At 39.0% G+C, this 25,173-nt stretch overlaps 1 protein-coding gene across 3 annotated transcripts in view; it reads right to left on the bottom strand.

Moving 5' to 3' along the window:
* The window catches only part of LOC149151952 (sucrose nonfermenting 4-like protein), a 472,173-nt gene that overhangs the window by 386,656 nt on the left and 60,344 nt on the right, over nucleotides 1-25,173 (bottom strand). For 2 of the 3 annotated variants that reach the window (XM_089444377.1, XM_089444376.1), the window contains one exon: nucleotides 21,554-21,641. In XM_089444377.1, the coding sequence (XP_089300503.1) occupies nucleotides 21,554-21,641 (88 nt within the window). Of the gene's footprint in view, nucleotides 1-21,539; nucleotides 21,642-25,173 lie in introns of all 3 variants that reach the window. The other variant, XM_089444378.1, reaches the window with a different exon arrangement.

The raw sequence follows: 25,173 nt of genomic DNA on the forward strand, positions 1-25,173 counted from the left end.
ATCCAAGGAGATCTTGGATACACGATCAGTGTCAGTTGCTGAGAGGGAGCAAGTGGCGGGGAAGAGTGATTCTTTAGGTACTGTCAGGAGCCTCAGCTAGTATGATATGACATTTATGGATCCTTAGGAGCAAGATCCTCGAAGCATGGTTGGAGGTGACAGGTTCTGAGCTCAAGTTTCAGATTAGATAGCAAGACAGGCTTCAGTGTCAGAGGGACCAATTATAGATCTGAGATGTGCTTGGAGTCAGATTCAGGTGGAGAGAGTTTCTTCTAAAAGTTCCTCCCTCGCTAAGAGGGATATTCAGCTTTGTAGCTCGAAAGGTACTTCTAGTCTTGTATCTTGACTAGAAGGACATCAATTTGACTTGTTAGGAGCTTGCATTCGACATGCAGAGTGTGCAAGTGAGTTACACACATGTTGATGTGATGTGCATGTTGGCAAGCTAAATTTATGACTTGTACTTGATTTAAAGTAGAGAGATCTAAAGATAGGATAGTTAACTCAAGTAATGTCACTCTTTAGTAAAGATAGGATAATTAACTAAAGTAATGTCACTAAATTGAGCCTAATGTGAGGTGCTAAGACACAACAGTAGCACAAGATTGAGAGAGGCTTCTTAGTGAGCATGTGTTGGGTCCGAGAGAAAGCAGTGAGGTTTGTGATTAGTATTATATTTTCTCAGCTAGGCCATTATCCCTGGTATGGGAGCCCAAGTAAGTTCTGTGATTAATTTATTAATGAAGAACTGGTGAGTGGGCAGAAATTTGTTTATGTGTGTGTGATTCAAATCAAGTATTATTTTATGCTTCCGTTATATTTTCTTTTATGAGTTAGGAATTTGACCATGTATTCATTCCGCTTATTAATTGTTGGGTACCGAATACTAAGTGTTGAGTTCTGAAAGTCTAACACTCAACCTCTAAGGGAATAGGAAAATTGTCCTCCACAGCGATAAGCAATCTCGACCTCCATATTAGAGGCAATTTTGCCCCCAAAGAAACAAGAAAATTTGACTCTTGAATATGACAAACTCAGCCCCCAAATAAATTCAACATACGAGGATCAACTCGACCTTTAGATAATGAATTCGGCCCTTGCTACTCGGCCTCCTATAACAAATAATATCACCTCCAAATGATAAATTCTATCCTCAAACACTTGACCTCCAATGCTGAGTAAATCGGCCTCCAGATGATGATGCAATCTCCAAAAATTTGCCTCCCAAGATGATCAATTTGGCCTCCCAAGGGTAAATTCGGCCACCTGAAATTATGACAGAAGAAGCTCGCACAATACCACAATTTGGCCTTCAAGGAGAAGATCAATTCGACCCTCCTTCAATGATGGATTCAACCTCCTTCCAAAATGAATAATTCAACCCCAGTGATCTTCTTGCAAATACAATCCAACCTCTATAAGATGTCAATTTGGCCCCCTGAATATCCGCTCCAAATCCTCCTGCAATTTAGCACAATCGGAAAACCTCTGTGATTTCCCCACAAACCAACTACGGTGACACTTGAAGTCCATTGAAATCAAATGAGAACTAGCTAGGATGGCACTCGAAGTCCACCAAAACCAGATAGAGAGATTCACTTGAAACACTCGTGCTAAACTCGCTTGAGCCCCAACCAATCATCAAGAAATAATTGCAAATCAGAATGAATCAAACATGATCTCCTTCCCCTTTTTAAAGATTTTGCTAGACCTTCTCCAATCTTCTAGAAACCCCTTTTTTAATATTTTTGTTGATAAAGGCACCAAGTGAATTTTCTTATTTTTTTCAAAGTGACTTTTGCCCCTTTTATTCAGTAATATTTTGCCCCTTTTATTTAATAATAATAATATCAAAGTAGAGTTGGGTAAAACCCTTTTGTCACCTTAGCAATTTTCGCCTCTTGCTAGCCTAAAGGAGACAGTTATGCACAATATCTCTATGCTCAAATAATCGGGGACATTAAAAAGTACCATATGCCATCTTTCAATATCACACTCTAAAGAAATGAAAAAGAAAAGAATGGTATGAGGCAATAATCAGCAACTTCTGAGGATCAAATAACTCTCAAAAACTAGATCTCTTGCACCTTCAATTGCTTATACAATATATAAGAGGAGAGAGTAAGAATAGGTAACACAAGAAATAGAAAAGGAGGAAGAATGGTAGCCTCCAAATATAGCGTTCTTTTTTAGTGAACATAGAATGTGTACAAAGACACTGATGCTCCAAACGTTCACCTTCCTTCCAAGATAACCACCTGCAAGAGAAAATACACTTGTGTATGTCTAATTTATTTTTCCAATGCAATTTTTTCATGAATAAAATAGACCTTACGAATTTCCTAAGGAGAGAATCCCTAAAATTAAGTCTCAAAAATAGGATTTAACTTCCCTAAATAGGGCACACCCCTCTCTAGGTATGAATAGAAATGCAGGCTCATAAGAATAGCATTAGAGGCCCCTCTAGGCATAGCACTCCCTAGGTAAGGTCACATGAAAACCTCTCAAGGTTCTAGCTTTTAATTTCTAAAAATAGAAAATATACCTCATGCAAGCCCACCAAGAACTTCTCAACCTTGCCAAAACGCAATTGATCCCTGAAATTTCAAAATGCTCAAAATGACTTGAAATCCGACGATGGCAATCCACATCACACTAGGTACCAAAAAGTCCAATCACCTACTAAAAATGCACCACTACAAAATCAACTACAACTTTAAACATGGGGAAATCTCCCAACTAGTTCCTCAAATATGTAATCATCCAATCAAATGGACCACTCTCAAAAACTACTAAAAATAGTAATTGCTAAAAATAACCACTACTAAAAATAGAAATTGTTGAAAATAGCAACTTTTCAAATTTGCTCAAAATGAAGTTTGTGCACATTTCCCCAAACAGTATCCAAATTTATGATCAAATCCCAAAAAATGTATGTTTGCAAAACGCGAACCTGACAATGCCCTCTAGGGGCCTTCAATGGTTCAACCTCCCATATCAGCTTTGAACACGACACTGAACTTGCCAGTATGGGTCACTTGCTCTACTCAAATCTCTCTCCATCAAATGCACCTATATACATGGTCTAACCTACTCAAGAACCTATCCTACCAATAACCCTACAATAACAAGAACATGAGACCATGTGCCAAGTCTAAAAGGCATTCACGAACCATGGACACTGCATTGATGCCAAATGGATCAACCAACCAATCCACCCCATAATGTACCCACAAACAAAATAAGATAGGCACTCGAGTTGGATTTTGAAGAAATCCAACCTCCATGCTAGCAACGTGCTAATAGGGTGCATGAAGAAGACAAATTCAAATCTGTAAACTCAATAGATCAAGTGAATGATCAATAAAACAAAGTGGACATGACTTTGCAAACATCAAACCTAGTATCATCAATGGTGACCAAGATGTACAAAGCTATCAAATAGAAGTTATTGTCCAAAAGTCATAGGAATTATGCTTGGTATGCATACATGAAGGGTTCAATTTGTTTTATTGTGAGCTTCATCTTGAATGGGAAAATTTATAATTATGAAATATTTTACCTAAACATTATGCCCACAAATCAACCAAAGTAGTTGAACAGCCTCAGGTACCAAAGAGTTGGAGGGCTTAGAAGGCCAAGGACTATGAAAAATGTATAAATAGAACATTGCAATCAAGCAAATGGTCCTATTTTCCCATTGTAAACTATCTTTGTATGCTGAATAAATAGACTATTTTTAGCTATTGTTTATAACTTACACTCTCTCAAAGCTACGTTTGGTTGTAAACCATTCTCTCCTCTCCCAATATTCTTGGTCCTTGTTTGTAAACTATTCTCTCCTCTTCTAGCTCTCTTGGTGCTTGTAGGCATAAGAAGTATAGCACATAGACTACTCTCCTGTTATAGTGTTTACTCTTGCTTATTTTAGGTTTGCTACCATTTGATATGAAACAAAGTGCTTCTCAATGGATTCTAGGACATTTTTGGTAGCTCAAAAATCTAATTATTCATAAGCATCAACAGTTGACTATCTGCTCTTGAGTCATATGATTAATCTTGTTTCACTTCAACTTGCTAAATTTATCAAAAGAAAGTGTTCCCAAAAAATAGATCATTCCCCTTCACCAGGGAGATGGGTGGGTCTAATTCAATTTCATTTCTAGTGGCAATGATGGATCATTCCCCTTGTTGCATTGTCAGCTCTTGTTACCACTCCTAGCTAGGATTGAGTTAGTTACATCTTATATTGCATTCTTGCATTACATGTTGGTTTAATTCCATTTTTCACACCCAAATTATGGGCCTATCATTTCAATGGAGAAAACACATATTGGGTTCTTTTGTGAATGGAGAAATGTATGAGGCTCTCTCCAAGTTATTCGCAATCAAGAACATTGGTCAAATAGCAAGCCTCAAGAATAAACTAAGAATTGTTAAGATGACAAAGAATGAAACCATTTCATCATATTTTATAAGGATATCCAGAATCAGAGATGAACTCCAAGCAATAGATGAAGTTGTCCCAGAAAAGGAGCTTGTAATCATTGCCCTTCTAGGACTACCAAAATCTTGGAGTACCTTTTCATCAGGACTTAACGATTGGAAGGATACACCAACAGTTAAGCAAATGTGGAATGCATGCAGAGAAGAAGAAGCTCGAGTATCGTTAACTAACAACAAGGAGGATGAAGAAGAAAACATCTCAAATGTCTATTTTGCTCATCACAAGAAGAAGGGAACCTTCAAGAAGTTCAAAGGACCAAAGATGAAAGTTGACCCATCCAAGATTGAACGTTAGAATTGTCACAAGATGGGTCACTACAAAATCCATTGTCCATAGAATCCAAGTAACAAGAAGAAAGAAAGGGAACATGTGAACATTGTTGATTAAGGACCACCAAAGAAGAACAAGATGGAAGAATCTGAAGTTAAAGACTTATTTGGTAGGGATTCTTAGGGACACTATCCCTTGCATATCCTTATATTCTAAGTTTTGAATTGTTTTCCTTTATGTTTTGATCTCTAGAATTTGTAGGCCTAACATGTCTTGTTAGAACACCTTTTATTTTTAGTTGTACGTTTCCCTCAAGATTGGATTAAGAGGGAGCCTCCACCAATTTACCAAAAGATGAGTATTGTGTTCTTTGTTTCATCTTTTCATGTTTGGTTTCTTCCTCACATTAGGACTTCTTTGAATTATATGCTAATAACCTTTTATATTTTCCATGTGAGGAAAGCTTGTTGAATACTCAAGGGTTATGGAGGAGACACTTGAAGCATGGAAGAGGTTCTGCCTTTCAGGAATTGATGTCATACAAGGTTTGTTAAGGAACAACTCGAGGTATGTCTTAAACTATAAGCTTTGTTATCAAGTTCTCTTCATACAAAAGGTACAGTCATTCTTTCTTTTAATATATGCTTTACATTAATAACATCGTTATGTCTAGGGTTTTGAATCACAAAGATTCTTGTTAGGGTGATTAATCATTAGATTGAATCTACCCTCATTATATTATCATTCTTGTGGAACCCTAAAAAGGTTCACCGTAAAACCCTAACCTAAGGGTATGTCGATGCTAATATGGAAACCCTAGTCTACTTAGGGTTGTTGATGAAATCTAGAATTCCTATTCTTTTGATGTTTTGGTATTGTTATGATAAAATCCCTAGTCCTTTAGGGTTTGCTATCCAAAGTTATGTATTGAATCCCTAGATCTTTAGGGTTTGATGAATTAGGGTTTATGAGAAAAACCCTTATAATATCTATAGTAAGATCCTAGGAATGAAGCCCTAGGTGTATGTTCGTTTGTCTAATCGAAACCCTAGCCTGGTCAAAATTGTTGTATGTCTAACTTTAATGTATTGATATTTGTGTCTTGGGTTTACCTAGTAGATATTGTTGTATGCTTGTGCATGATTATGAAATCCTAGATATGTATATATGCTAACCTAATTGTTGATGCTCATAGTTTGTAAATTCTAGGGTTTGTAACAAAGCCCTAGTAGAAGTTTGATATTCTAGGATATGATGATATTGTTTTCAATATGATGATTAAATCTAGGGTTTGCAACAAACCCTAGTAGAGTCTAAAATGTATAGTAGAATTGTTATTTGATTGAATTGCTGATATCTAAGGATTTGTGTCTCTAAGATGGAATCTAGGGTTTGTAATGGATCATAGTAGAATTTATCATATATCTCTGAAAATAATATTAACACCCTAGATAAAATGAGACTGATTTGTTGATTAAATTGCTTTATGGCGTAGTCTAGGGTATGTAATAAAACCCTAGCAAGAAGTTGAAGTTTAGAAGTATGTCTCTTGTTGATTATGAACCTAAGTTTAGGTATTCAATGTCTAAAGTCTAATGCTTCCATTATTGTATTTACATGATTCTGATATAGTTAACTTCATATTTGGTTGTACTTGTTATTTAAGTTGTGCAGGTACATAATCTTCGAGATGTTGTAGATACTCGTAAGTAAAGTTCACTTGATAATATTGGTAAACATGATGAAGAATGAAGATGATCAAGATGACCTTGATGTTGTAAAAAGGAATGAAGCCATGATAGGTTCTCTGATGTTGATCTCCCCAAATTAAGAGGGAGGGCATATTATGATAGTCATGATGGATACCTTGAAGAAGAAATTGGAGAATGAATGAAAGTACTACAATGTATTGAGGATGTCTTGGTGTTGTTGAAGAAATGAAAGAAGAAAAACTTCTGACTAGTTGCATATGAATAACTTGATATAAGTGGCATCAGGATGATTGAAGACCCCAAAGGTTTGTGTTTACTTGTATGTATATTTGAAATTTTATTACTAATTGGGGTTTGTGCTTGTCTCTCCATAAACAGGTTGAACACTCTAGGAGCATGCTTGGACAAATGGATATATCTAGTTTATTAGGGAGAGATGAAACATCTAATGGCGGATGCTTGGGAGGACATTTCTCCGGCCTATATGTGTTTGATGTCTAGATCCTAAAGAGGGAGGGTGGGGTTGGACTTGGAGCTCTGACCTTGGATACGCACCTATATCCCTGGGTTGATGGTTAATTAGTAAGCTTGATGGTATCTAGACTGGCTGAAATCTTTAGTCCATCTTAGTCCCACCAGGATAGATTACCTTGGTCAGGAATCTAGTCCATAGCACTGAGTGTGTTGAACTCTTTGTAGTTCATTTTGGAGATTTTCCATGTACCTCTATAGATATAGGTAATTATGAATACCTCCCTAGTTAAGAGGGAGTGTTGAAGAATGTAACTAGTGTCGATCTTCATAATTATATTTGAAATGTATTTTTCAAAAGAAAGAAAAAGAAATTTGATTATTAAATAAATTGGCTTATCAAAGCATGGGTTTCATGCTTGGGTCAATTGTTTTTAGGTCAAAATCTCCATTGAAGACTTCTAGGGTTTATGTTAAGTGTCTGTGTTCATGTCACAATATAAAGAACCCTTCTTGGGAATTATTTGTCAAGAAAGAAAATTATTTTAAAGTAAATTAAGTCAATTAGGCCTCCCCCACCAAGTCATTCTTAAGGAAGGACAAGTCGGCATCATTAGAAGAATTTGATCACCTAAGATGACTATATATAAGCAGCAACTCGACTCATTTGGAGGCCATCTCACACAAGTTTGAATTGAAGTAGTTGGGTGTTGAGAAATCTAGGGCATGAATAGATAAAAGATTTCTCTGCTTGATAATTGCTTGTGATGTACTTTTACTTCTTAACTTATAGTCTTTTCTTCGTTATGTTATTATTGTGTTCTTTTCATCAAGACAAGTATCAATATGCATAATACAAGACAAGTGACACAATATGTAGGCTTGTCAACCAGGGCCAAAACCTCTCACCTCTTGAGAGGAAAACCTGATCAAAATTCTTCTTCTAGATCTTCAATTGATGAGTACCAAGACCATGACACAGACCCTTGACTCTAGTATTCTCCCAAGAACCTTGTCACTACCTTGATGTTTTGCCTCTTCCCTTTCTCGACTTTCTTCTCTATCTCGAACTGCTCTCCTCGACTCCTTCGAGAGAAACTCGATCTCTATTTTTCACACTGTTGCTTCTCGGCTTCCTCTAGAGAATCTCGGTCTCTAAGCTCCTCAGACAGAACACCAAAGGACACCGCTCACAAACAGATTACAGATCAATACACCAGTATTTTTGACGTGGTTAAAACCCTCAAAGAGGGAAACAGTCCACGGCCTGAGCCAACGCGGCCACTTCAGGCAATATATTAATAAAAAGAATGAAAATTTACATAAGCTTCTCTCATTAACGGTTACCCTAGAAATGACCCTCCATGCTCTTTAAATAGAGATCATGGACCAATCAGGTGTTAAGCCACGGATCAAGTGTTGGTAATACCGAGGATAGAATGAACCGTCGGATCACTACATATTGTGACCGTCAGATTGTAAGTTACAAAATGTACATAGTAAAGAAACACACTTTACCTAACTCTATACTAGACCAAGTTATACTTAACTTTTTCCTATGTGTCGGAATATCCTAACAACTCGATCTCTATCTCAGTCACCAAGAAGAATCCTTCTTCGTTGTTCCAGAAGAAACCTTCTTCGCTACCCAAAAGAATCTCCTTCGCTGCTGCAGAAGAGACTTCTATTCGCTACCCCAGAAGAAACTCCCTTCTTCGCTTGCCCAGAAGAAATCTCTTTCTCACTTCTTCCCACTTCTTTGTAACCTTCTTCTTCGTACTTCTTCACCGAATGCTTGACGAGTTGCTTACTCTAAGTGAGGCCGATTGTGGCTTATATATACACCTTTCCTTATGTCCTTTAGGCCGACATGATCACTTGTGGTTAGGCCGACAGTTTCTTCCATCGTTGTAGGCTAACTTGAAGAGGATAAGTGACAAGGTCTTGGAGGATACTTTTCATAGACAAGTTTGACCTTTTACAGTGTAACATGACTTCATTAAATGACAATGGTGTTAACATTTTATGACTAGATGACAAATAAATCCTAAAGACTCTCAATCGGAGTCTTAACTCAAAAATAAAATATCTTGCTCATGAAACCCATGAAGCAAGTCAATACAATAAATTTATTTTTCTTCTTTACATCTCATTACATAAAATCATAATTACATGTCATTATGAAGACCGAACCTAGTTACACTTTTCAACACTCCCTCTTAACTAGCGAGGTATTCATAATGATACTTGGACTTTCTCAATCTCAAGAATTTCTCATAGGAAGAATTTGGATTTGTAACTCATTTGTATAGCATCATATCAACCAGCATTGTTACATAGCAAGGCCTTGACTAACAGCTCTTTATCTCCACAAGATCTGAGCTCAATGCTGGCGAGACCAATGATTTATAGACACTCTCATCATTGTCTCTCTCGGAACATCCCTGCCTGGGTACTCAGGGTGTGTTCCATAAGGATTATTCTTATCTTTGACTCCCCAGCCCTCAAAGAATATCGATCCTCCATGACTACTCTCCTATTGGATGCCCTATCTCATCTTCAAAGAGTATTGGATGCCAAATGATTACCCAATCCTCCATTTTGTCTTCCCAGGTGAAGACTAGAATGACATGTCTATCTCTCCCTCTCAAATAGGGAGGACATATTCCAATAGAGGAATGTACTCATTTCTACCAAAAAGGAATGTACCTAAGCTCCCTCTTGGCTTAGGAATTTCCAAGTTTCTTCCAAGTAAGAAATTTCTTTTCAGGCTCCCTCTTAACTAGGGACCTACAGCAACGCCTCAAGTGGAACAACCAGCTACTTGATGAACTCCTCTCTTCTTCGATGTCATAAATTTCTTTTGTCATGGAGACTTCATCTTTTCGGTCTCTTCATAGGGCACAGACCATCCATCACTTTCATCCATGATTTAGTCATGTCCTCATTTCATCACAAAGTGATCCATCAGATTTCCATCTGGCTTTGCTTCATGTCATTCTGCTTTCTTTCATGCCATATTTTCCGAAAGGATCTTACATCCTTCAATATGGTTTTCCTGGAAGTCATCCACAGATCCTCCCTGTGGCAGTTCTACATAAGCCCATCCAAACATTAGTTCAAAAATAAGAGATGAACGCTTAAATCAAAATTACCTTTGTGATGGTCTTTTATCATGACATCTTCCTGTAGGTATCAGCGTCCTGCATACAGGTTGACACATCTCCCAAAGATATTCATTGTCAAAGATCTCCATCTTTTTCCGACTCCTATCAGAGTCTTCATATCTTTCTGGGGGATATTCTAGTCAACTTTTCTTGGTCTCGAATGTTGAATGCCTTCTACCCTTGTTGCATATTTTCACAATCTCTTCCTTTCTTTTCACACATTTCATTCCCAGGAGCTTCCAATCAGAGTTCCTTAATTGTAGTCAGCTTCCTCATGATTCATATGATAACATATTATGTTGATTTCATCTAATGTGACTTATGCTTTTTCTGCAATCTTTCAGAGGAGATCCTTTCTTCTTTTGATCATATTTCCCAAGATTGAAATAGTGATCCATATTATCTACAACCATATGACATGACTTTCATAATAACCTATGTAAGCATACATACTTCATCTTTCCTTTCGGTCATTCAAACTTCCTGTAGGAACTTTATTTGAAAGAATTTTATCCTTTAGACCTGCTTTCCTGTAATGTCATCATACCATCATCCTTGGTATCCCACGAGTTGAAATTCCTGATGAAACTCTTGCTTCCTTTCTAGATCAGTGAATTCTTTGATAAGGATTCCATCATAGACTCTTGAGGATCTTTCATGTCCTTACCTAGAAGATGTATGATGATCCCAGTCGACCATGACCTCTACTTCATTCTATAAGTATCACTTCAGATTTCAATGAGGTTTCCAAGAGCCCTTATTCTTTGTAATCAATAGAATTTATTCCAAACATTCTTTCTGCTTCCCATGTCAAGAGCTCTTACTTCTAATGCTTCTATTACGATGCTACATTGATGCATCCTATCTTATGCACATTACTTCCTATTTATATATTACAAGTGAAAAGTACCTTCTAGTGAAGAAGATCATCTCAGCCATAGTAGAGATCGTTTTGCTTCTTCCTTCTTAAGCTTCTTTGTCTCGGGTTTTTTCACTTCCTCAGTAGTATGAGTGTTAAACTTTGCAACTAGGGCCAAACTCCATCTGGGTCATCTTATTTATGGCAGCTGATATTTTTCCTTGATTCCTCTCATCGAGAGGTGTAGGATTGATCTAACGATCATCCCATTCCGACAAGTATTTATGGAGATATGAATTTATTTGTAATTACTTGACAAATTGTCAAGGTCGGCCAACAGCTAAATGTGTGGCACACATGTTCAACATCTCATATAAATACAAGATAGGTGGAGGCATTATTTCACCATCTCATCTCACTCATTCTTCTCTCTCTCTCCTTAGCATTGGGTTAACAAGGAGCAGCCAACGTGGGAGAAGAAGGACGCAGCAAGGAGGCAAGGAAGACGCAGAAGCAGCAGGTCATCTCTTTGACCAGCGTTGACCAGCATGGGCAATTCAGGGCTACGGTTTTGGTGTGGCTGCCTCTCCTAGGCAGGCCACAAATTTTGGCACAAAAACTGAGGCATTCTGACCTATGGTTTGACTACCCTAGTTTGGGGCAGCATGCTTATTACAGTTCACTGTTGTTTGACTGTGTTTTTGGGGTTGTTTGAGGATTGCTTCTTCTTGTTGTTGGAGGACTAGATGACTGGAAAATTGACCAAATATATTGAAGGTCAATTTCACCTTGTTTGACCAGATTTGACTTTGTTGGTTAGGGTTTACTGCTGCTGTCATAAAATTACAGATTTCTGAATTTGTACTATTTCTCTTTGTTGAACTATTGAAGATTAAAGAAGAATTGATCAAAGGGATTTTCCGCATTGGGGTTTGTCCCTAACTAGTTGCCACATCTTGTGTCTCTTGTCTTGGCTTGTTTTCTGTCGATCTATTAATGTTCTATCTGCACTTTACTTTATGTTTATGTGATTGCTAAACAATGGCCAATAAGAAGAATTGAAGTAAACTGCTCTAAGCATAGAACATACCATAAATTAACTTGGTATCAGAGCTGACGTGAAAACAAAGCCCAAGCAAGAGCAAGAGCAAGAGCAATCAGCGAAGGTTGTTGAAGCAATCTCAAAGACTTCATCGGGTCCTCGTCATGCTTCCCAACTAAAGACAAGCTTCGTGAGAAGTCTGACTATCACGGATGGAAGATGTCTCTGGATCTGACATTAGAAGAGCAAGAAGTGTTGGACCATGTGAGAGGCAGAATCGTTGAGCCTCCATCAAATGCATCTACTGCTACTACGAACAAGTGGACCAGGGGAGAAGTCAAAGCAAAGAAGATCATCCGAGACTCTATCGACAAACAGCTAGTGGCCTATGTTTCCGAGCTGACCACCTCCAAGGAAATCTACGATAGACTGGTAAGCTTATTTAAAGTCAATGATGCAAATCAAGTTTTGTTCCTTAGAAATAAGCTGAAGGAAATTAAGCATGGCAAAGATGAGAGTATGCAAGCATATTTCTCAAGGATCACCCAGATCAAGAATGATCTCCTATCAATTGGGGAAGTCATTCCTGACAGGGAAATGACCATCACAACTCTCAGAGGGCTCCCATCTGAATGGTATATATTCAGGACCACTCTTCTCAACAATAATATAATCCCAAGATTTGAGGAACTGATGACAAGATGCATTCAAGAAGAAACTAGAATGGAAGAGCAGGAATGCTTGCACTTAGAGGCAATCCCACTGCATTCTCCTCTCATGCTAAAAGGAGAAACAATTCTGAGGCTAAATCTAAAGGAAAGGCCGGACCGAAGGGTGGAAGAAAAGAAAGATGTTACAATTGCAACAAAATGGGCCACTATGCAAGGGAGTGCCCTAATAAAAAGGACTCACATCATGATAATGATGATCAAAATCAATCCTAAGGCAATCAAAGGAATGGCAGGTTCAATGGCAAAAGGAATGTCGAAAATCAAGGAAGTGGTCAACCCTCCAAGAAGGCAAGAAACTCCAGGTATGAATCTAACATTGTTAACAATAAGCAAGATGAATATTATCTACCAGCGGCCCTCTCTACTACTGCTCCCCCGGACTCGCTGGGAAATTGGCTTATTGATAGTGGTGCCTCAAGGCACTTCACTGGTTACAAAGAAGCTCTCTCTAATCTAATAGAGAAGGAGACCAACCTGGAAATTGTTCTTGGGGACAACTCAAAATATCCCGTGAAAGGCATAGGGAATGTCACTCTTCAATTGAATCAGGGTAATACAATTCATTTGCAAGAAGTCCTATATGTACCTAATCTCAAAAAGAACCTGGTGTCCATTTCGGCAATGGAAGACAAAGGCTACAAGGTGGCCTTCATCGATGGCAAGGTACGTGTATGGAAAAAGAATTTTAAAGATGCTTTCACTCTTGGGTTTCAAGTTGATTCATTATATCAGGTCATACAAAGTCCACTGGGTGTCATGTCTTGTGACACATCTCTTTAGTCCGAACTATGGCATCGAAGGTTTGCTCACCTTCATTATAAAGCTCTACTCGATGTGAGACAAATGGTGACAGGGATCCCCGAGTTCAAAGTAAAGCAAGAAGGTGTATGTCCGGGATGTCCCGAAGGAAAGCTCAAAAGGGGACCATTCCCCTCAATCCATAGCAAGACATCCGATATATTGCAGTTGATTCACTCAGACATATCTGGTATGATGCTTGTGAACTCCTTGGGAGGATATCTATATTACCTCACTTTTACAGATGATTATTCTTGCAAGACTTGGATATACTTCTTGAAAAAGAAGGATGAAGTGTTCTCTTGGTTTCGTCACTTCAAAGCCTTGATCGAGAATCAAAACGAAAAGAAGATCAAGATCTTAAGGACTGATAATGGCACTGAGTATGAATCCAATGAGTTCCATGACTTTTGCAAAGAGACTGGCATTAAGAGGGAGACTACAACACCATATACTCCTGAGCAGAATGGTGTGGCGGAAAGAAAGAATCGTACGATTGTGGAAGCTATCTGTGCTATGCTCCATGATCAAAGGCTTCTGAAGTTTCTATGGGTCGAAGCTGCAAATACCGTCGTATATGTGCAAACCGATGCCCTCATCAAGAATTGGGTTCCAAGACTCCCTAAGAAATGTTCACTAGTAAGAAACCTGACGTATCTCATTTTAGAATTTTTGGAAGTCCTGTATATTTTCATGTGCCGAAAGAGAAAAGGAATAAATTGGGTGCATTTGGAAAGAAAGGAATTTTTGTGGGCTATAGAGAAAATACTAAGGGCTATAGAACCTATGTGGTTGTTCAAAGGGAAGTCGAGATTAGCCATGATGTCACCTTTGACAAAGATATGGCTCTTAGCAAAGTTGACAATCTTCCTACTCTAAGGGAATCTAAAGAAGTTGACATTAGGAAACCAAAGGAAAAGGAAGATGAGACGATGAACGATGTGGAAGAACCTATGGATCCTATTGATCCCCCTCCACAAGAGCCTTCCTCTTCTAGGAAGAGGCCTTCATGGCTCAGGGGGACACTTGATTTCGAAGGACGCATTGCACCCAGAGGGACTTTCCATGAAAGTAAGAAGTCAGCCAGGTATCAGGGATACTTGACCATCATGAGCACGATCATTCAAAATGAGCCTTCGTTGTTTGCAGAAGCTGTCAAGCATCAAGTATGGAAGGATGATATGACTAAGGAGTATGAGTCCATCATGAAGAACGATGTCTATGATGTGGTCCCCAGACCCCAGGACAAAGCCGTTGTCACTTCGAAATGGCTTTACAAGATAAAGCATGGAGCTGATGGAAGCATTGAAAGTATAAGGCTCGTTTTGTCACTCGTGGCTTCTCTCAGAAGGAAGGCATAGACTATGACGAGATATTTGCACCTGTTGCCCGATACACCACCATCGCTCAATCATAGCTTGCTGCTTCGCAAGGATGGAACCTACATCAGATGGATGTTAAGACCGCATTCTTGCATGGTTCAATCAAAGAGGAAGTCTATGTGGAACAACCCGGAGGATTTGAGATTCATGATCAGGAATCTCACGTGTGCAGGTTGAAGAAAGCCCTCTATGGGCTGAAGCAAGCACCCCGAGCATGGTATGAGAGGATCGATAGCTACTTGATGAAGTCGAGATTCACTAGGAGTGAAGTCGACCCTAACCTTTAATTTAAGGTTGAAGATGACAAACCTCTCATATTGGTGTTGTACATTGATGACCTCTTTCTGACAGGTGCAGACCCTCTCATTCACAAATATAAGAGGGAGTTGGCTTATGAGTTTGAGATGAAGGACCTACGACAAATGCACTATTTCCTAGGACTGGAAGTCTGGCAGAAGCCAAGGGAGATTTTCCTATCTCAAGGAAAATATGTGGTGAAGATATTGGAGAGATTCGGTATGGTGGACTGCAAGCCCGTGACTACCCCGATGGAGCTTGACTTCAAGAAGTTAAGCGGTAGTGCTGCCGAACCTGTTTTACAGAATGCTACTGAGTATCATCGACTCATCGGAGCATTGATGTTCTTGGTGAACTCCCGTCCAGATATATGTTTTGTAGTCAACACGTTGAGTCAACATATGGTTGAGCATCACCAGACACATTGGATTGGTGCCAAGAACCTGTTGAGCTACCTTCGTGGCACAATCACTTATGGGTTGAGATACACTGCTGGAGATGTGAGGTTACATGGATATACCGATGTTGATTGGAAAAGCAATGTGGTGGGCCAAAAGAGCACTTCTAGGTGCTGTTTCTCTTTGGGATCTGCCTCGATATCCTAGATGAGCAGGAAGCAGAAGTCGATGGCTTTGAGCACCGTTGAGGCAAAGTACATTGCTGCGAGTATGGCCTCTTGTGAGGCGGTTTGGTTGCGGAAGCTCTTCAGTGAGCTATTTGGATTTACATTGGATACTACCATGATCCTGTGTGACAATCAGAGCGGAATTCGTTTATCAGAGAACCCTGTATTTCATGATCACTCCAAGCATATCGATATCAGGTACCACTATATCCGGGATATGGTACAGCGGGGAGAAATAAGGCTCCAACATATCAGTACAGATGAGCAGGTCGCCGACATTTTGACGAAGCCCCTGGAAAAGGTCAAATTCTTGACTTTCCGAGAACGACTTGGTGTCATTGAGAGACCCTCTTATGAGGGTCGTGTATGATGCATACATTGAGCTCTGGGAGCTCCAGGGGGCTTGGGGTACATCTTGGAACGACATGCGACCACAAGGTGACTCACCCTCCCCTAGAGGTGCACTATGTATAGGGTGAAAGGTTCAACCTTCCCCTGTGATACCCCGTGGTGACTTTGGGACACGATGATTAGTTCTCATATCGAGGCATCCTACCCATGTAGTCTGGGACTCATGGGAAGTACCTCTCATCTGATCAATGAGTAAGGAAATGGGGTTAGGGACCATTAGTAGTACTATAGATGGACGCATCGTTGTATCTACCGTATTCCCTATGTTAGGATGACTGCCATTGATTTGGGATCAATGATACCGATCTAGGATAAGTGAGAGTGGTATGACACACTCTAACATTGACTTCAGGTCAGTGGAGGATGGTATGATACATCTTCGATCATTTCTTCTTCTTCATAGTTCAACGGAGCAGAGCAGACCAGAGCCGAGCAGTGCACGGCAATGCATTTGATGGCAGAGATACTACCGATGGTCAGACGAATTAGTAGATGGTGTTCTCCCTAGTTGAGAGGGAGTGTTAAAATTGGCAACTAGAGCCAAACTCCATGTGGGTCATCTTATTTATGGCAGCTGATATTTTTCCTCGATTCCTCTCGTTGAGAGGTGTAGGATTGATCTAACGATCATCCCATTCCGACAAGTATTTATGGAGATACGAATTTATTTGTAATTACTTGACAAATTGTCAAGGTCGGCCAGTTGTTAAATGTGTGGCACACACATTCAACATCTCATATAAATACAAGATAGGTGGAGGCATTATTTCACCATCTCATCTCACTCATTCTTCTCTCTCTCTCCTTAGCATTGGGTTAACAAGGAGCAACCAACGTGGGAGAAGAAGGACGCAGCAAGGAGGCAAGGAAGACGCAGTTTGGAGGACGCAGAAGCAGCAGGTCATCTCTTTGACCAGCGTGGGCAATTCAGGGCTGCAGTTTTGGTGTGGCTGCCTCTCCTAGGCAGGCCGCAAATTCTGGCACAAAAACTGAGGCATTCTAACCTATGGTTTGACCAGGGTTGACTACCCTAGTTTGGGGCAACAGGCTGATTACAGTTGACTATTGTTTGACTGTGTTTTTGGGGTTGTTTGAGGGCTGCTTCTTCTTGTTGTTGGAGGACTAGATGACCGAGAAATTGACCAAATATATTGAAGGTCAATTTCACCTTGTTTGACCAGATTTGACTTTGCTGGTTAGGGTTTATTGCTACTGTCATAAAATTACAGATTTCTAAATTTGTACTATTTCTCTTTGTTGAACTATTGAAGATTAAAGAAGAATTGATCAAAGGGTTTCCCCACATTGGGGTTTGTCCCTAGCTAGCCGCCACATCTTGTGTCTCTTGTCTTGGCTTGTTTTTTATCGATCTATTAATGTTCTACCTGCACTTTACTTTATGTTTATGTGATTGCTAAATAGTGGCTAATAAGAAGAATTGAAGTAAACTTCTCTAAGCATAGAACATACCATAAATTAACAATGAGCTTCTTCCTTCTCCCTCTTACGTTTAGGACAATCTCTTCTATAGTGCCCAAGTTTTTGACAGCCATAGCATTTTTTCCTTAGCCATGTTCTTCTTTTTCTTTGGAGGACCAAACTTTTCAAATTTCTCTTTTCTTCTTGTCATTGATTGATCCCTTCTATCTGATCTTTTGTTACTTTCTTTCTTCAACCTGTCTTCTTCTGCCTTGCAGAGAGACCATAAATTAACAATGAGCTTCTTCCTTGTCCCTCTTACGTTTAGGACAATCTCTTCTATAGTGCCCAAGTTTTTGACAGCCATAGCATTTTTTCCTTAGCCATGTTCTTCTTTTTCTTTGGAGGACCAAACTTTTCAAATTTTTCTTTTCTTCTTGTCATTGATTGATCCCTTCTATCTGATCTTTTGTTACTTTCTTTCTTCAACCTGAATTCTTCTACCTTGCAGAGAGACCATAATTTGATGAATGGGATAGCTTCCTCTTCCCTAGTAGATATGAGGTTACCTTGCTCATTAGTCAATGCATTTAGAATAACGGAGATCATTTCGCTATCAGATACCATCTCTCCTAGATCATGCAATTGACCTTTTATTGAGATGCTATTGAAAGACATAATGATATCCCTTCATCCTTTGACACCTTTAATTTATATAGATCATATCTAAGTGATATGATCTTTCCTATCGTGCTTTCAAAAAAAAATTCTACCAACTTATCATATCTTTAAATGTCTCCAGCTAGGCTACATAGGAAATGAGAGGATCTTTAATGGATTCCTTAAGAATCGTTTGAGTCTTGAGATCCCTTTCCATGTATTCAGATAATGCTTGTTCTTCAGATGGCTTGGAGACCTTTCCATGGACATGATCAATGACTTCATTTACTTCGAGGACTATGTCTATCCTTCTTTTCCATGCAAGGAAGTTTGATATCCCAACCAGCTTATGGTTCTCCTTGAAACATGAAGTCATTTTTACTATATTAGATTATAAAAGGGTACTTACTTGTGAAGATAGAATCTTCAACTTGATGACAAACTTGTTGCTTCAAATGATCCCTTTAAGAAGGTTCTTACTTCAGTAAGGGAAGACTGTCTTCTTTTAGGATGATCTTTTTCAAATGAGATCCTTACTTCAATGGAGAGAAGATTGCCTTTCGATCTAACCTTCCTTACATTTGAAGAGCTTCCACTTCTTTGGTGATGAATGAGTGATGATCTTTGAGGTGCTTCTAGGGTTTCGGTCTTTCTTCTTGCTTCCTTCTTGAAGATAATTTCAAGACTTTTGCTGCTGCAGATTTCTTCGATCTAGGGTTTTGAAGATCTTGCCCTAAGTAGTCCTTGGATTTGCTACGATCCTTCTTTGAAGCTCGATTCTCATCTATCTACTTGCTTGAATTCCCCTTCTTGACTTCAACACATAAGCTCTGATACCATGTTGAGAAATCTAGGACATGAATAGATAAAAGATTTCACTGCTTGATGATTGCTTGTGATGTACTTTTACTTATTAACTTATAGTCTTTTCTTCGTTATGTTATTATTGTGTTCTTTTCATCAAGACAATTATCAATATGCACGACAAAAGACAAGTGACACAGTATGTAGGCTTGTCAACCAAGGCCAAAACCTCTCACCTCTTGAGAGGAAAACCCAATCAAAATTCTTCTTCTAGATCTTCAATTAGTACCAAGACCATGACACAGACCCTTGACTCTAGTATCCTCCCAGGAACCTTGTCACTAACCTTGATGTTCTGCCTCTTCCCTTTCTTGACTTTCTTCTTTATCTCGAACTGCTCTCCTTGGCTCCTTCAAGAGAAACTCGATCTCTATTCTTCACACTGTTGCTTCTCAGCTTCCTCTAAAGAATCTTGGTCTCTAGGCTCTTCTAGAGAAACTCAGTCTCTAGACCTCTATCTCAGTCACCCAGAGGAATCCTTCTTCGTTGTTCCAGAAGAAACCTTCTTCGCTGCCCAGAAGAATCTCCTTAGCTACCCCAGAAGAAACTTCTCTTTGCTACCCCAGAAGAAACTTCCTTCTTCACTTGCCTAGAAGAAACCTCTTTCTCACTTCTTCGCACTTCTTTGTAGCCTTCTTCTTCACACTTCTTCACCGAATACTTGACGAGTTGCTTTCTCTAAGTGAGGTCAAGTGTGGCTTATATATACACCATTCCTCATATCCTTTAGGCTGACATGATCACTTGTGGTTAGGCTGACTTCTTCTAGCAGTTTCTTCCATCGTTGTAGGCCGACTTGAAGAGGATAAGTGACAAGGTAAGTGAGGATACTTTTCATAGACAAGTTTGACTTTTTACAAAGTGTAACATGACTTCGTTACATGACAATGACTCTAACATTTTATGACTAGATGACAAATAAATCCTAGAGACTCTCAATGGGAGTCCTGACTCAAAAATAAAATCTCTTGCTCATGAAACCCATGAAGCAAGTCAATACAATAATTTTATTTTTCTTCTTTACATCTCATTACATAAAATCATAATTACATGTCATTATGAAGACCGAACCTAGTTACATTTTTCAACACTATGAAGCAGAAAAGGTGCGAAGTTCAAGAAGGAAGCTAGAATCGAAGTTTTTGGGTCTCTCTCTCTCTCTCTCATGTGCAACGAAATTCTGAATCTGCATCAAGGTCAAAGCTATGAAGTTGCTGCATCAAGGTCAAAGTTGTGAAGTTGATGCATCAAGGTCGATTCTCGAAGCTGTGAAGCTATTGCATCAAGGTTGAAGTTGTGAAGTTGCATCAAGGTTGAAATGGTGAAGCTCCTAGGCTGAAGCTATTGAAATTGCTAGATCGAAACTGCGGTCCTGAAGTTCGGTCAAATTTTTGTTGCTGAGAAGCTGAAAATTTTTATTGTTGTTGGGTTGAAGCTGTTGATAAGAAGAGACTACTAAATCATCTTGAAAGGTTGACTTGGTGGAGGAGGAAGGTTTGTTGATCTAGGGTCTTGGTCTATCTCATTTTGAATTACTGAAGGAAGAGTTCTTGACTGGGTTTTCCCTTATATAGGGGTTTTGCCCTTGCTGTGCCCCTACATTTGGTGTCCTTGATCTTCGTGTTTTGGTTTTGGTAATCGTTTGATGAACTAAGATAAAAGAAGAACATAAGAAAAACAATAATAACTCAAAGAAATCACAAGTAATTATCAAGAAGAGAAAATATTTCTGCCTTTCCGATTTTCCAACAGTAATGATCTTATATACAAGCACTACCCATCAAATATGACTACCCTCTCAACATACATGATTGACTCACCAATTTATGTGATTCAAACATAATTAGCATGCCCTAGAATGCATCATGTCAAATGAAATTTTCCTCACAATGTCCATAATCAACTTACAACCTAATGTCATAAATTCCATGAGAATAGGTCACATACATACTTGCGAGTGACTTTGTTGCTATATATCAGATGATTGGAATCAAACATGTTCAAATTCACTTGATGGTAAGTGTAGATATGAAGTTGCCAAACTGAATTTGAACAAAATAGGAATGGAATGCTTAAATTCTAGAGTATGTGAATAAAGAAATCTGTTAAAAGTACTTCAGCCTCTTAAAACCAGCATGGAAGTCTTAGACTAAAAACTAACGCACAAACAATAGCTATATGTAATAGTTATTACACATGAGTACAGGTGAAAATTCAGGCAGCTGAACAATATTACTAGCTGTAACTTGTAAAATATCTGCTCTCTTATGAGTTCCCAAAGAAAGTGATCAGCTGGCTACAAGAAAATGTTCTACAGTACTCACTTTCATATTCTCACCTGGTGTAAGCCTGGGGGCAAGCTGCAGATAGCTTGGAATACAGATGGACAGCCCTCCACAGGTGACATTGGCAACCTATCATCCCACCTGAAACATCAAAATATAAACTCTTAGAACTCCACATCAGACAGCTGCATTTGACAAGACTACGATTAGAACAATTCTGCAAGAGAGAGCATTGTCAGAATAAGTAAAATCACTAAGATACTTCACAGTAACATTTTGGGGCAATGGAATATCTTGCCAAGCCCATGGAGAGGCTGGCATAAAATCAAGTTTTATTGTTTTTTAGTCATCTTGCAAACAGATTGAAGGGTTTGCAAAGCAAAGGAGGTGGAGTTGGAGAGGGTGTATCCATTTGCTATCATCAGTTGATTGAGGAGTGGGGATTGATTCCCAGCAGCTGCTGGTGTATTTGCAGGTATGTGTAACAATTTCCACCTCTTGTTTTTTCAGATTTTTGATATGATAAGCAATTTCAATCAATTTCCCCCCTTCATCTTGATTTTTAGTGGAGTAAAGGAAATCTATCATTTATTTAGAAACTAAATTTGTTTGTTTTTATGCAAAATTTTTGTACTTTGATTCTTCAAAAATGATTTGAACTTTTTAAAACTTTGAGATTGTTCTGTGCCCTAGGTTTAATCATTGCTATTTGCATTCTAAAATCTGAACATTGAAGACTGAGCCGAGAAATCTGGATCATGTATGAGAACATAATGAACCTGCAAGGGGGAATCTAGAGGAGGGTAGAGCATGTACACCTCCATAGAATTTGGCAGTCAAATTGCTGCAGAGAGGTGGGTCCCTTGGCCCATAAACAAGGGGATCCCATACACCAATTTGGTGTCTAGCTTTGACCTTAAAATTAGATGATGATGATGATGATGATTATTATTATTAGGCAAGGGTTTAATTGCAAGTTGTGCGGGAACGACACGAGAGGGGGAATCACCCACAGTTGAAATACCACCTTGCACAAATTCTGGGAACTGAAGTGCGTATCTTCCCAAATGCAAGCCCAGAAATCATTTGTATTGCCAACAAATTACTTGTGCATATGGGTATAAACAGAGATAACAGGGAAGCTGTGAAATCTGACCTTCGAAATGGAGGAGTTGCAAGATCTGAGAGGGGGAGAAGTGACAATGTTTCTTCCACCTCACCTTCCACAATGTCCTCAACGACCTCACCTTGTTTTCTTCCTAAAGCCACACCTAGTGCACAACCTTCTATGAGGTCAATGGTTAAAATAAAAGAGAAGCAAGAGGCTGACAAGCTTGTGGGTAGGTGTTTTGCATGGAGTCACATTCCTCTCAACATTGCCAAGAACAATCCACTCTACCAAACTATGTTTGATGTTGTCGCTATTCTTGGCCCAGGGTTGAAGGCCCCTACCTATGATGAGCTGAGAGGGCCAATCCTTTAAACTGAAAAGGTCAATTACATTGATAGATTGGAAGAGCTTAAGGCATCATGGGAAATCACTAGATGCATCATGATGTCAGATGATTGGACTGATCAGAGGGGCATGACCTTTCTTAGTTTCTTGGTTAATTGTTCCAAGAAGACAATGTTAATTAGATCTATTGATGCATCTACACCATGCTAAAGATGCAACAATATTATGTGAGTTGATGGACGGGTTCATTTAGGAGGTAGGTCCACAAAATGCTGTCCAAGTCATAATGACGACGCTGCTAATTATGTTGTCATGGGCAGGTCCCTTGTGTTAAGGTACTTGCCTTGTTTTGGACTCCTTGTGTTACACATTGCATGGATTTGATTTTAGAGGATATCGGTAAAATTCCTTATATCAAGGATATTGTTGAATTAGCTAGGAGCGTCACAAAATTTATATATAATCATGCATTTGTGCTTAGCTTGATGAGAAAATTCACAGATAGCAGGTTCTTGGTAAGTCTTGCAATCACATGTTTTCCCACTAGCTTCATATCTCTTCAGCCACAATTGGCTTGTATGTGGAAGGTGAAAAGAATGTTTCTTTCAGATAATTGGCATTCTTTAACATTTAGCAGTAAGCCAAATGGGAAGGCCATGTGCAAGCTACTATCATACCAAGAGAGCTTATGGAGGGAAGTGGAGGAAGTGTGTGCCATTAGCGAATCTTTGGTAAAGGTTCTTTGGATGGTCGACGGAAATAAGCCCGCAATGGGCTACTTGTATCAGGCCATGGAGAGGCCCAAACAATCCATATGTGCCTATTATGAGGACAAGAGGGATGATGGATTTAAGAAACAGCTATTGATGTGGAGAGTGCTTAATGAATGATAGAAGAATACACTCTATCACGGATTCATGCTACAACAATCTATCTCAACCCCATATTCTCTTCTATGGTGTTAGCTTTGATGCTAAGGTTATGGATGGATTCCTCACATGTGTTCAAAGGATGGTGCCAAATCTGCAAGAAAGTGCAAAGATTTCTAAACAAATGGAAATATATAAAATGGTTGGTGTAACATTTGGATTTGACATGGATATTCAAATTTCAATGTATTTTCATATGTTTCTCTTATTTGTTGTACATGCTTCATAGACAAGCTATGGCATAGAGTACCCAATTTACAAAAACATGTCATTCAAGTGTTTAGCCAAACATGTAGCTCTTCAAAATGTGAGCACAATTGGAGTGTATTTGAAGAAATACACACCAAGTATCACAAAAAGTTGAAAAAATTCAAATTAAATTTTGAATTCATTATAAATTATAATTTATTATTTATGCCCGATCACCCTCTAAATTATGTATTATAATTATTGATTGAAAATTTATGGCCCTCATACAAGTTGTAATCCCAACACCTTACCAACATCTCCAATTGTAATAGATTGTAATCTACTACAATCTCCAATTGTGGGTGAGGCAGCTTCAAAAAACATCTCATGTCGAGGCCACCTCATTGGATGGGATTGACACCATTGCCACATGGACGGTTAAGGCCGAGAAGCCAGTCACGGAATCACCACTTGAATGGTGGTTATAGAAGAAGGCATAGGACAAGGTAGCAAGAGAGAGAGGTATAGGACGAGGATGTTCCAAAGCACACACCATTACAGGAGGTGACTATTAACATTGGGAGTGTGCTTGCGCCACCACCTCACGGACTTTGATCAGGGCATCAAACATTTCCTTCAGCAATTTCTTCTTTAAGATGTGAGGGATAAAGAGATCCTTCACAAAATCAAGGACAATTTTCTTTGCCATGGCTATTTTCTAACTGTGTTCACCTAAGTCCTTGGGATCAATGAAAGGTGTGATCCCCATATCCAAAAGATACCATATTTCAACTTCCTCCAAGAGATTTTGTAAGCATGAACTTCCATGGTACAACATTCAAAGTGCCCTCCAACATGTGACATTATTAAAAATAGAAATTGGCCATTGTTGCAACCTCTAAAAGCACACTTGAACAAAATGATCAAACTAAAAAGAAATCAGATCTGCAACCTAGCCCAGTGATAGATCACCTATATCATGTTAATATTAACTTTACAATGACTAGAATATCCTAACCATCTCACCTAACAACCTATCAGAAGTAGAGGGATGCATGGGCTAGGGTTTGATCCGGGAACCCTAGGCCATAGGCCTAGG

The sequence above is a fragment of the Pinus tabuliformis genome, chromosome 9 (assembly GCF_031772625.1).
Source record: "Pinus tabuliformis cultivar Carrire ecotype Pingquan chromosome 9, CPIR1, whole genome shotgun sequence".
In the NCBI taxonomy this organism is placed as follows: domain Eukaryota; kingdom Viridiplantae; phylum Streptophyta; class Pinopsida; order Pinales; family Pinaceae; genus Pinus; species Pinus tabuliformis.